This window comes from Equus quagga, chromosome 16 (assembly GCF_021613505.1).
Source record: "Equus quagga isolate Etosha38 chromosome 16, UCLA_HA_Equagga_1.0, whole genome shotgun sequence".
Lineage (NCBI taxonomy): Eukaryota > Metazoa > Chordata > Mammalia > Perissodactyla > Equidae > Equus > Equus quagga.
The window spans coordinates 17851017-17863328 of NC_060282.1; the positions used below are offsets into that span (position 1 = coordinate 17851017).

Sequence of the window (12312 nt, forward strand, 5' to 3'; positions counted from 1 at the left end):
TGACTTGCAAATATTTTTTCCCAGTTAGTGGGTTGTGTTTTTGTTTCAATCCTGTTTTCCTTTGCCTTGAAGAAGCTCTTTAGTCTGATGATGTCCCATTTGTTTATTCTTTCTGTTGTTTCCCTTCTCTGAGAAGACATGGTGTCCAAAAAGATCCTTTTAATACTGATGTCAAAGAGTGTACTGCCTACATTTTCTTCTAGGAGCCTTCTGGTTCCAGGTCTCACCTTTAGGTCTTTGATCCAGTTTATTTTGGTGAATGGTGAAAAAGAATGCTCAATTTTCATTCTTTTACATGTGGCTTTCCAGTTTTCCCAGCACCATTTGTTGAAAAGACTTTCTTTTCTCCATTGTAGGCCCTCAGCTCCTTTGTCAAAGATTAGCTGTCTGTAGATGTGTGGTTTATTTCTGGGCTTTCAATTCTGTTCCATTGATCTGTGCACCTGTTTTTGTACCAGTACCATGCTGTTTTGATTACTGTAGCTTTGTAGTATGTTTTGAAGTCAGGGATTGTGATGCCTCCACCTTTGTTCTTTTTTCTCAGGATTGCTTTAGCAATTCGGGGTCTTTTGTTGCCCCATATGAATTTTAGGATTCTTTGTTCCATTTCTGTAAAGAATGTCGTTGTGATTCTGAATGGGATTGTGTTGAATCTGTAGATTGCTTTAGGTAGAATGAATATTTTAGCTATGTTTATTCTTTCAATCCATGTACATGGAATGTCTTTCCATCTCTTTATGTCGTCATCCATTTCTTTCAGAAAAGCCTTGTAATTTTCGTTGTATAGGTCTTTCACTTCGTTAGTTAAATTCACCCTGAGGTATTTTATTCTTTTTGTTGTGATTGTGAATGGTATTGTGTTCTTGAGTTCTTTTTCTGTTACCTCGTTATTAGAGTATAGAAATGCTACTGATTTGTGTAAATTGATTTTATACCCTGCAACTTTGCTGTAGTTGTTGATTACTTGTAAAAGTTTTCCAATGGATTCTTTGGGGTTTTCTGTATATAAGATCATGTCGACTGCAAACAATGAGAGTTTCACTTTTTACCTCCCTATTTGGATTCCTTTTATTCCTTTTTCTTTCCTAATTGCTCTGGCCAAAACCTCCAGTACTGTATTAAATAAGAGTGGTGATAGAGGGCATCCTTGTCTCGTGCCTGTTTTCAGGGGGATGGCGCTCAGTTTTTGCCCGTTGAGTATGATGTTGGCTGTGGATTTGTCATATATGGCCTTTATTATGTTGAGGTAGTTCCCTTCTATCCCCATTTTGTTCAGAGTTTTTATCATAAATGGCTGTTGGATCTTGTCAAATGCTTTCTCTGTATCTATTGAGATGATCATGTGGTTTTTATTCCTCAATTTGTTGATGTGGTGTATCACGTTGATTGATTTGTAGATGTTGAACCATCCCTGTGTCCCTTGTATGAATCCCACTTGATCATGATGTATGATCCTTTTGATGAATTGCTGAGTTCGCGTTGCCAAAATTTTGTTGAGAATTCTTGCATCTGTGTTCATCAGCGATATTGGCCTGTAGTTCTCATTTTGAGTGCTGTCCTTGTCAGGCTTTGGTATCAGCATGATGTTGGCCTCGTAGAATGTGTTAGGAAGTGTTCCATCCTCCCTAATTTTTTGGAATAGCTGGAAAAGGATAGGTATTAAATCCTCTCTGAAAGTTTGGTAGAATTCTCCGGGAAAGCCATCTAGTCCTAGGGTTTTATTCTTTGGGATGCTTTTGATTGCTGTTTCAATCTCTTTCTTTGTGATTGGTCTGTTCAAATTGTCTGCTTCTTCTTGACTAAGCTTTGGGAGACTGTAGGAGTCCAAGAATGTATCCATTTCCTCTAGGTTATCCATTTTGTTGGCATATAGTTTTTCATAATATTCTCTTATAATCCGTTTTATTTCTGCAGAGTCTGTTGTTATTTCTCCTCTTTCATTTCTGATTTTGTTTATTTGAGTTTTCTCTCTTTTTTTCTTTGTAAGTCTGGTTAGGGGTTTGTCAATTTTATTTATCTTCTCAAAGAACCAGCTCTTTGTTTCATTGATTCTTTCTACTGCCTATTTTGTTTCAATAGCATTTATTTCTGCTCTGATCTTTTATTATTTCTCTCCTTCTGCTGACTTTGGGCTGTATGTTCTTCTTTCTCTAAGTCAATTAGGTGTAGTTTAAGATTGCTTATTTGGGATTTTTCTTGTTTGTTAAGATGTGTCTGTATTGCAATGAATTTTTCTCTTAATACAGCTTTTGCTGTATCCCATGTGAGTTGGTATGGCATGTTATCATTTTCATTTCTCTCCAGGTATTTTTTGATTTCTTCTTTAATTTCTTCAATGATCCATTGCTTGTACAATAGCATATTGTTTAGTCTCCACATCTTTGTGCCTTTCTCAGCTTTTTTCTTGTAATTAATTTCTAGCTTTACAGCATTATGATCAGAGAAGATGCTTGTTATTATTTCAATTTTTTAAATTTGTAGAGGCTTGCCTTGTTTCCCAACATATGGTCTGTCCTTGAGAATGTTCCATGCGCGCTTGAGAAGAATGTGTATTCTGCTGTTTTTGGATGAAGTGTTCTATATATGTTGATTAAGTCCAACTGTTTTGGCTTTTTGTTTAGCTCCACTGTTTCCTTGTTGATTTTCTGTCTGGATGATCTGTCCATTGATGTGAGTGGGGTTTAGGTTTGTTAATTGTTGCTTTATGAACTTTGGGGCTCCTGTGTTTGGTGCATAGATATTTATAAGCTTTATTTCTTGTTGATGAAGTGTCCATTTAATCATTATATATTGGCCCTCTATGTCTCTCTTTACCTGCCTTATCTTGAAATCTGTTTTGTCTGATATAAGTATTGCGACACCTGCTTTCTTTTGTTTGCTATTAGCTTTGGAGTATTGTCTTCCACCCCTTCACTCTGAGCCTGTGTTTGTCCTTGGAGCTGAGGTGCGTTTCCTGGAGGCAACAGATTGTTTGATCTTGTTCTTTAATCCATTTTGCCACTCTGTCTTTTTATTGGAGAGTTAAATCCGTTTACATTGAGGGTGATTATTGATGCATGAGGGCTTAATGCTGTCATTCTGTCGCTCATTTTCCGGTTTTCCTGTGTTTACTTTGTTTCTTGTCCTGTGTGTTTTAGCCTACCCATTGACTTCTGCAATTTCTTATGCTGGGTTTCTTAGGTTTTTCCTTATTTATGTTTTGTGTCTGTGTTCTGTTTTTTAGTTTAGTGGCTACCCTGAGGTTTGTATTCAGAATCTGCTGTATAACATAGTCCTTTTTCTAGTGGTCTCTTACTTCCTTAGCCTAAACTGATTCAGTCCCTTTCCTTCTCCCCTCCTAAATTATTATTTTCATCTCTTATTCCAACTTGTGTTGTGAGTTTGTCGTCAGAGTGATAAGATTGTCTTTGCTTTGGTGATTTTCCTTCCCTTTATCCTAATGCTATAGTTGAATATTTGCTATACTACTCTGATTCTATGTATTTGACTCCCTACTCTGTGTTTTGTGACCCCTTTCTCCCTTTTTTTCTTTTTTCAGGTATGAGGGCCTTCTTGAGGATTTCTTGTAGTGGAGGTCTTGTGGCTACGAAGTCCCTTAGCTTTTGTTTGTCTGGAAAAGATTTAATTTCTCTGTCATATCTGAAGGATATTTTTTCCTGGATAGATTATTCTTGGCTGAAGATTTTTATCTTTTAATGTTTTGAATATGTTATTCCAATCTCTGCTAGCTTGTAAGGTTTCTGTAGAGAAATCTGCTGAAAATCTGATAGGGGTTCCTTTGTAGGTTATTTTCTTCTGCCTTCTTGCTCTGAGTATTCTTTCTTCATCATTCATTTTTGGCATTTTTACCACTATATGCCTTGCAGTGGGTCTTTTTACATTGGCAAATCTAGGAGATCTGAAATCTTCCTCCACACATATTTCTCTCTGAATCCCTAGATTTGGAAAGTTGTCCTTTATTATTTCGTTGAGCACACTTTCTGCTCCATTTTCCTTTTCTATGCCCTCAGGAATACCGATAATTCTTAAGTTGCATTTTCTCATTGAGTCAGCTATTTCTTAGAGATTTTCTTCAGTTTTTTAAATTCTTAGTTCTCTTTCTTCCTCTATCTGGAGCCATTCAGTCTGTCTGTCTTCGATTATGCTAATTTGCTCCTCAATGGTGTCTACAAGGGCATTCAGGGAATCTGTATTCTCTGTTATCTGATCCGTTGTATTTTTCATCTCTAGTATTTCTGATTGATTCTTCTTCATAGTTTCAATCTCTTTTGTGAAGTAACTCCTTGACTTGTGTCTCTATATTTCCCTTTACCTCATTGAGTTTTTTGATGATAGCTATTCTGAATTCATTGTCATTTAGTTTACCTATTTCCAAGTCCTCAGGACATACTTTTGTGTTTTTATTGTTTTCCTTCTGGTCTGGAGCTTTTATAAATTGCTGGATGGTAGAGGAGCGGTTTTTGTGCATAATGCTATTATTCGGTTGCAGTTACAGCCTGTTGCCACTAGATAGGGGTCGAGAGCACATGTTCTGAGCCCTCTGACTTCAGCCGCAATGGCGGCGCACAGCGCAGGTTGGGGGACGAGGGGCACTTTCTCTTGCACACCGACCTGCATTCAGATCAGCACTCGCTCTGTGGTTTCCCAGGGCCCTGGCTTGATAGGGTCCTCCCACGCAAAAGCTTTCCCTCGTTAGAGGGTTTCCACTGCATGGGCCTGTGGGAGTCCTGGACAATCCCGCGGATGTGCAGCCCCTCCCCCACTCCTTCCCTCATGGAACCTCCGGCAGCAGGGATCCCAGGCTCTAGGGGAGGGAGCGAAATTCTCTCTTACCCCGTTCCAGCTCCTCCGAGGCCAGCTCCAGCCTCTCCGCCATCCGTCGCTTGGCTGCTGTGGGTCTCTGATGATTTCCGTGCTATTAGGATTTTTTTGTTGGAATGCAGTTGTTCCTTTCGGTTGTACTTTGGAGGGGAGAGAGTCCCGGGTGAGCTCACTCCACCATGTTGCTGACGTCACTCCCCTGAAGTGTTTCTTTATAAAGAGCCTCTTAAAAGGAATTTGGGGGCCTGGCCTGGTGGCACAGTGGTTAATTTTGCACATTCTGCTTCGGCAGCCCGGGGTTCGCCAGTTCAGATCCCAGGTGCGGACATGGCACTGCTTGGCAAGCCATGATGTGGTAGGAGTCCACATATAATGTAGAGGAAGATGGGCACGGATGTTAGCTCAGGGCTAGTCTTCCTCAGCAAAAAGAGGAGGATTGGCGGCAGATGATAGCTCAGGGCTAATCCTCCTCAATAAAAAATGAAAGGAATTTGGTCATGCTTTGCCTGGATATTTGAAGGAAATTTACTTCACAGATTGCCTTTAACTTAATCTATTTTAAGTTTGGAATGCATTTTTATATTTATTTGTTATTCATATCTACACAAATATTTTTGATCCTTAAAATACAAATTTATCGAGGTACACTGATTTGCTAACTGAAGTATTCAAGATTTGGTTTGCAATCCTGAAAAGTTACTAATATACAATTTTTTTGTTTTATAGATATTTCTTGTCCTCTGCTAGAAAGTGACTTGGCATACAGTGATGATGATGTTTCATCAGTATATGAAAATGGACTTTCTCAAAAATCCTTTAATAAGCCTAAAGAAAATTTTAATTTTCTTCATTTGAATAGGTACATTTCCCTTGGAAATAAATATATTTTTTGGTGTGTAAATTCCCTAAAACTAAATGAGGTGGTGGTTGAAAAGACAAAAGATGCCAACTAATCTGCTGTTTTTTTTAACTTATCAGAAATTTTGTTGTTGTTACAGTTGTCACTATAGTAGAAATTACACTGTATAAAGTATTCCTATACACTGTATAAAGTATTCCTAAAAATCTGTGGAGGTTGATTGTTTCCAAAAACCGTCTCAACTGTGCTGTTATGATTGGCTGGCTGTGTAATCAAAACTTTTGACTTATGAAAGTTCATAATTGGTAATTTGGGAGGAAAATGTAAACCTCTGTTTTTTCTAAAACATACTCTATTTCTCATTTCTTTCAGAAATGCTTGTTATCAGCCTATGTCTTTTCGACCAAGAATATTGATAGTGGGAGAACCAGGATTTGGGCAGGGTTCTCATTTGGCACCAGCTGTCATCCATGCTTTGGAAAAATTTGCAGTATATACATTAGACATTCCTGTTCTTTTTGGAGTCAGTGCTACGTCTCCTGAAGAAACGTGTGCCCAGGTAATTTATTGTTGTCCAGACAAATAAGCTGTAAGACAAAGCAGTCTTCTCGAGACAGAATCTAGAATTGCTGCATTCTTTTTGTTCTGTGTTTTTTTGTCTTTCTAACTTCAGGTTTATAAAATGGAACTATGCATTATTGCTTAGACATTAAAGAGTATGGGTTTTAATTCCATTTACACCACTTAACATCTGTGTGACTTTAGGAAAGTTATTAGATCTCTCTGCCTTGTTTTCCGCATTTGCAAGATGGAGATAATAATAGTGCTTATCTTGTGTGGCTGTTGTGAGAATTAAATGAGTGAAGTACTTAAAATAGTGACTGCTCTGTTTTAAGTACTCAGATATTCTGCTGCTTCTGTGTTTGCTATTTTTATATTTATATTTAACCTTGGTTACCACAACAGAAAAGTCTTGTAGATTTCTTGAGCTGTTTTCTAATTGCTTGAAGCAATTATGTTTTCCTAAATATGAGACTTGCACAAAACATTCAAAAATAAAATTGTGGGAATCCAATGTTACTACAATAATTTAAAAAAAATTTTTTTAATAAATAAATAAAAATAAGATTGTGGGATTGAGGGAAGCATTTTGAAAACTTGAGGACTTTATATGATAATTTTGGAAAGTAAAACATTGTTCCAGACTAATAAAGCTAGCATTACTTATGTGTTGACTCTTTAACTGAATGTAATTTTTTTTCTCTACTAGATGATTCGTGAAGCTAAGAGAACTGCACCAAGTATAGTGTATGTTCCTCATATTCACTTGTGGTGGGAAATAGTTGGACCAACACTCAAAGCCACATTTACCACGTTATTACAGAATATTCCTTCATTTGCTCCAGTTTTACTACTTGCAACTTCTGACAAACCCCATTGTGCTCTGCCAGAAGAGGTAGTTTATGGGGAAGAAAATCATTATACTTTAAAAAGAGAGTTATTCATACCAAAGTAATAAGAACTTATTGTAAAAGTTCCAAGTGCTACAAAAGTGAATAAAATGATAAGGAAGAGTTTTCTTATCAAAGATACCATTGTTAACTTTTGGTATATGTGCTTATTGGGCAGGATGGTGTGTATATAAGTGTATGCATATAATGCTACATTATCAGTTTTTTTCTCTTACAAAAATAGGATTGTATGATGCATATTATTCTGCAGTTTGCTTTATATATTTTATGTATTTTCTAATTCGTAAGTCACATTCTTTTTTAAGAGTAGCATGGCTTTTTCCATTGTCTTGATGTACTGTAATTTATTTATTCAAATCCTTGTTCATAGGTATTTTGTTTTCCAGGTTTTTTCTATTGAACTGCTACAGTGAGCATCCTTGGCTTATAATTTCTATGAGCATTACTATGTGAATTTTTCTAGCATCTCTTCCTAAAAGTGGAATAACTGCAGCTTAGTCAAAGAGTGTGCACATTTAAAATTTTTGACAGTATCATTACTGTCCTACTTAGATGACTACCAATGATGACAAAAGTTCATGCTGCTTCTGTCTAGAATACTCTTCTCCTAGATATTCGCCTGGCATAATCCTTTTTTTCTCAGGTCTCTGCCCAGATCACCTCAGAGAGGCCTTCCCTGATCAGTTTCTCAATTATAGCAATAGCTCCTCTGCCCATCACTCTCTTTTCCCTTACTCTGCATTGTTTTTATTACTACCTGCCATTAAATATTAATTTGTTTGACTCTGTCTCTCCTAGCAGAATGTAAAGTACATGAAGTCAGGGACTTTCTTTTCTACCTCTCTGTCCCCACAGCACATAGGAAGCAGATATTAGGCTTCTGTGGCTTTTTTTAAATGAGTGAATTTAATACTTTTTTCCATAGCTTTGACAAAATTGTTTTACAGTTTTTAGAATAGTAGTAGGAAGATAAATTCAAATGTTTTCTTAAAGAACTATCTATTGAGTGTTTATTCTGTGCTGTGCATGGTTCTAGGCACTGGGAATATAGCAGTGAACAATGTAGACAAGAATTCATAGCCTCTTAGGGCTTACATTTTAGTTGAGGGGGAAACAAACAAAAATAAATAAAATATGTAATACTAACCTATGCTATGGAGAAAAATTTAACTAAACAGTGCCGGAAGAGTGCGGTAGGGCCACAGTGTTAAATAGGCTAGGTAAGGCCTCACTAAGAAAATGGTATTTGAGCAAAGACCTGAAAAAGGTAAGGCAGGGTCCTATTTGAGTATCTGAAGGACAAAGGTTCCTGACTGAGGAAAAATAAGTGCAAAGGCCCTGAAGCAAAATTGTGTTGGGTCTGTTGGAAAAATAGCAAGAAGGCTAGGATGGCTAGAATGAGTGAAGGGCAGAGGAGAAGGAAATGAGGTCTCAGAGTTATCAAAAGACCAGGTTATGTCCCTGATCACTCTGTTTTAGTAGTTGATTGTGAATTATTCCTGTAAGTTGAATACGCTGAGAAATGAACAATAAGTATATGTTACAGACTCTTAGGGTGGGAAGGGGTCTTAAAGGTTTCTAGTTTAATTAATCATCTAGTTCAGGACTCTCCTTTATGTGGATATCCCACCTTTGTGGAAACACTTTCTTCACTATTCACTTTGTTAGCTCTGACTCCTAAAAAATCAGCTTATTTTGAGAGGCTTCCAATGCTTAATCTCTGTTTGTTTCCAGGTACTATATGAAACCTGCCTAATCTGTCATTCTTTGTATATTTGAATATTCTTTTATGTTCATTTCTCTCTACCCACTCTGACCCAAGCTTCTTTACACTAAACGTTTCTTCTATGATATGCTATATTCCTTAAGGTTGTTAATACAATGGAAGTTTATTTCTTACCCACTTAACAATACTAGGCAGGTGAGTAGATTGGCAGGTCTGCTCTCCCCCATGCAGTCATTCAGACACTCGAACTGAGAGAGCGTTCTCATTTTTATCACATGGCTTTTCAGGTTGATTTCATTCCATTCAGCCTGAAAGGAGTGGCCCATTCATGGCCTCATCTGAAAGTGATGCATATTATTTCCTTAACATTCTTTTGGCTAAAATTCAGTCACATAGCTGTACCTAAGTATAAGGGAGATAGGAAATATGATAGCAGTGTGCCCAAAAAGAAGATTACATGGAGTATGGTAATAGCAGGCTCTGCCACACATTACACGTATTTTTAGTTTCTTCAAAATTCTAGTCACTCTCCTGAACGTCTTTCTCTTTATATTCCTTTTGAAAGGCTGTACCCAGAATGAATTAAGTACTCTAGCAGTGTTCTGATTAACAGAGTAAAGAAAAAATGCTGTTTAATAGCCACGTTATACCATTGGCTTATTGTACTCACTGTCGGTGAAAACTTTGTTAGTCATTTTGAAGTTAAAGATAATAAGTTTATACTCTTGATAACAAGAGACTAGCTGAACTAACTTTATATGGTTGTGGGGAGATTGGAAAACTGTAATCAGTTTAATATGGGATAACTTTATCAAGAATGTGGGAATTCTGTACTTAAAGATCGTTTTTAAAGGATAGCTTCTCTGTTTCCTTAGGGTAATATTTCCTAAGCATACAATTGTAAAATGGGTAAAGTACCCCAGTACCACACTGTATAGTAAGATGGAATGGGCACAGGACCAGAAATTGCTCATTTTAAAAAATGAATAATCTAGTTTATATGGATGCAAATAAGCAAGTCTACTTTGAGCCTTGGTGATTAGTAATTCAATGATACTGTCTGTATAGCATTGGGCTATAATATATGAGAAATACGGTGTACCATTATTAGCTACATTAAAGTTTGTCTATCTCATAACTGCAGTCAGGCTACCTATATGCATGAGCCTCTAAGTCAAAAATGAGTGGACCCTAACAACTCAGAGCAGTATGGGAAAATGGGGAAGAATGTCGTCAATGGATTAGAAACTTTCATGAATCCATGGAAGATAAAGCAGTGGGGATTAGATTGATGAGGTTAACCACAGTTCAAAGCATGAACGTGAAAGGACTGCTTTGAAAGATGGGAGTGGTTTCTAACTCTGTGTCAGTGCTAGGAAGGAATCGAAAGAGCCCTTGGACAACTTTGGGATAATTGGCTTTCTTCACTTCTGGCCATGCCAGCCAACAGTCAGCAGAGTTGTTTGTCCTCATCTAGAGCAGTGATGGTGGGTTCAAGGACTAGTGTAGCAGAGCAATGACTTATCTATGGCTGCTGATATCAGGAGGAATGGGGAACCCTTGTGCCCCAAGGGCAAATTACAAGCACATGCTGTTTCCGATATAGTCTAGCTTCTTCCATAATCACTGGAAGTAGAAGCTAGAATAAACAAAAAAAGCATCTAAGTATGCACTTGAGGAAGGACAACTCTGGGGATAATCATATCTATGCGTCACCAACAGGCTGTTGTGGAAAAGAACCAGTTGGAGTTATAAATGAAATGATTCCCTCCAAATAAATCCCACAGTGCTGAAAAGGAGCAGACAGATGAAGAGTGAATTAGCAAGATGGAAGATCATGAGGCCAGGAACTCTTACAGTGTGTGATACAAAAGAACAAAGAATTGAAAAGTGAGGAAAAAGTTAAAGGAAGCAGAGGAGCTAGATTTAGGTCTAACATCTATTTAATGAGATTTATGGGAGGAAAAAAAGAAATGTGGAAGAGAAAATAGTCACATAATAGAAGATTTCATAGAGTTAAAGAATAGCATACGTCTTCAGATTTCAAAGGCCTCTTGTGTTCTAACTGATGGATATAAAAAGGCCCACATCAGGGCTGGCCCAGTGGCACAGCAGTTAAGTTCGCACGTTCTGCTTCGGCAGCCCAGGGTTCGCGGGTTTGGATCCCGGGTGCGGGCATGGCACAGCTTGGCGCACCATGCTGTGTTAGGTATCCCAGATATAAAGTAGAGGAAGATGGGCATGGATGTTAGCTCAGGGCCAGTCTTCTTCAGCAAAAAGAGGAGGATTGGCAGCAGTTAGCTCAGGGCTGATATCCTCAAAAAAAAAGAAAGCCCACATCTGGATAAAATTTCAGAAGCCCAAAAGTACAGAAAAAAATCTAAAAATCTACCAGGAGAAAAATATTACTAGAAAAGACTGAAAACCAATTTACTTTTACCTTTTCATTGATAACACTTGCTTCTAAGGAGACAACTGAGCAACATTTTCAAGTTTTGAAGGAAAATAGTTTTGAACTTGTAATTTTCTGCCCAAGAAAGTTAGCATTTGAGTGCGAGAGAAGATATTTTTGAACATGCAATGCCTAAGAAACTATTACCCGTAAACCTCTGACTGAAAGAATTATTAAAGGATTATTTCTCCTCTTGGATTTTTATTTTGCAGAAGTGGCATATAACCAGCATTGATCAAAGAAAACAGTAAAACATCACAAATTGTGATAGAAAAAATTTTTTTAAAGAATATGAAACTAAATCTAAGTTGGTCTTGGTCTGAACTTGAAATGACAGGAAAGACAGTGAAGGAGGAGAAGAAAGTAAAAGCACGTTCAGATTTTTGTCTGATATGTAGATATTGGTTAACCTTACAGTTTGGTAGAAAAAGCAGCTTCGATATGTCTGTTAAAACTTAAAAGAATAGAAATACAACATATAACTTCCAGACCACAGAAAGGGGGGAAAGGTACACATTCCAATAAAAATCCCAAGATACGTGGATTCTAAAATTGAATGTAGAAGGAAAAAAGTGCTTGAATTTCCAAGAAAATTTTGAAAAAGCAACGAGGAGGTTCTTGGCCCACCAAATATTAAAGCATATCACAAAGTTAGTGAATAAAACTCTGGAATTTGGGCCACAATGGACAAATTAATGGAATACAGTCCATTAGTAGACTCTTGTATACATGGTAATTTAGCAAATGAATTAGCAAAAGTAGAGATTTATTTCATAAGTGATATTGAGACAGGAGGAAAATATTCATATCATAATGTATTAGAGAAAAACATTTTCATGATTTTGGAGCATGGAAGGCCCTGCAAAGCAGAAAATTCAAAAGCTATGAATGTAAACTTTTCGCTATCAAAGATACCTAAATAAAGCACACAAGCATCCTACGAGGAATAAACATTGCTATCCTCTAATAATAATATTGGAAA

At 37.2% G+C, this 12312-nt stretch overlaps 1 protein-coding gene and 1 long non-coding RNA gene across 2 annotated transcripts in view; one reads left to right on the forward strand and one right to left on the reverse strand.

Annotated features, from left to right (window-relative positions):
* ATAD2 (ATPase family AAA domain containing 2) overlaps positions 1-12312 on the forward strand; it is a 66083-nt gene that overhangs the window by 40618 nt on the left and 13153 nt on the right. Inside the window, exons 17-19 of the mRNA XM_046642427.1 lie at positions 5548-5680; positions 6053-6239; positions 6951-7136. Of these exons, the coding sequence (XP_046498383.1) occupies positions 5548-5680; positions 6053-6239; positions 6951-7136 (506 nt within the window). The remainder of the gene's footprint in view (positions 1-5547; positions 5681-6052; positions 6240-6950; positions 7137-12312) is intronic.
* Positions 1-12312, reverse strand: part of LOC124228125 (uncharacterized) — a 50442-nt gene that overhangs the window by 11088 nt on the left and 27042 nt on the right. Inside the window, exon 2 of the long non-coding RNA XR_006885640.1 lies at positions 9053-9216. This is a non-coding gene — a long non-coding RNA (uncharacterized LOC124228125). The remainder of the gene's footprint in view (positions 1-9052; positions 9217-12312) is intronic.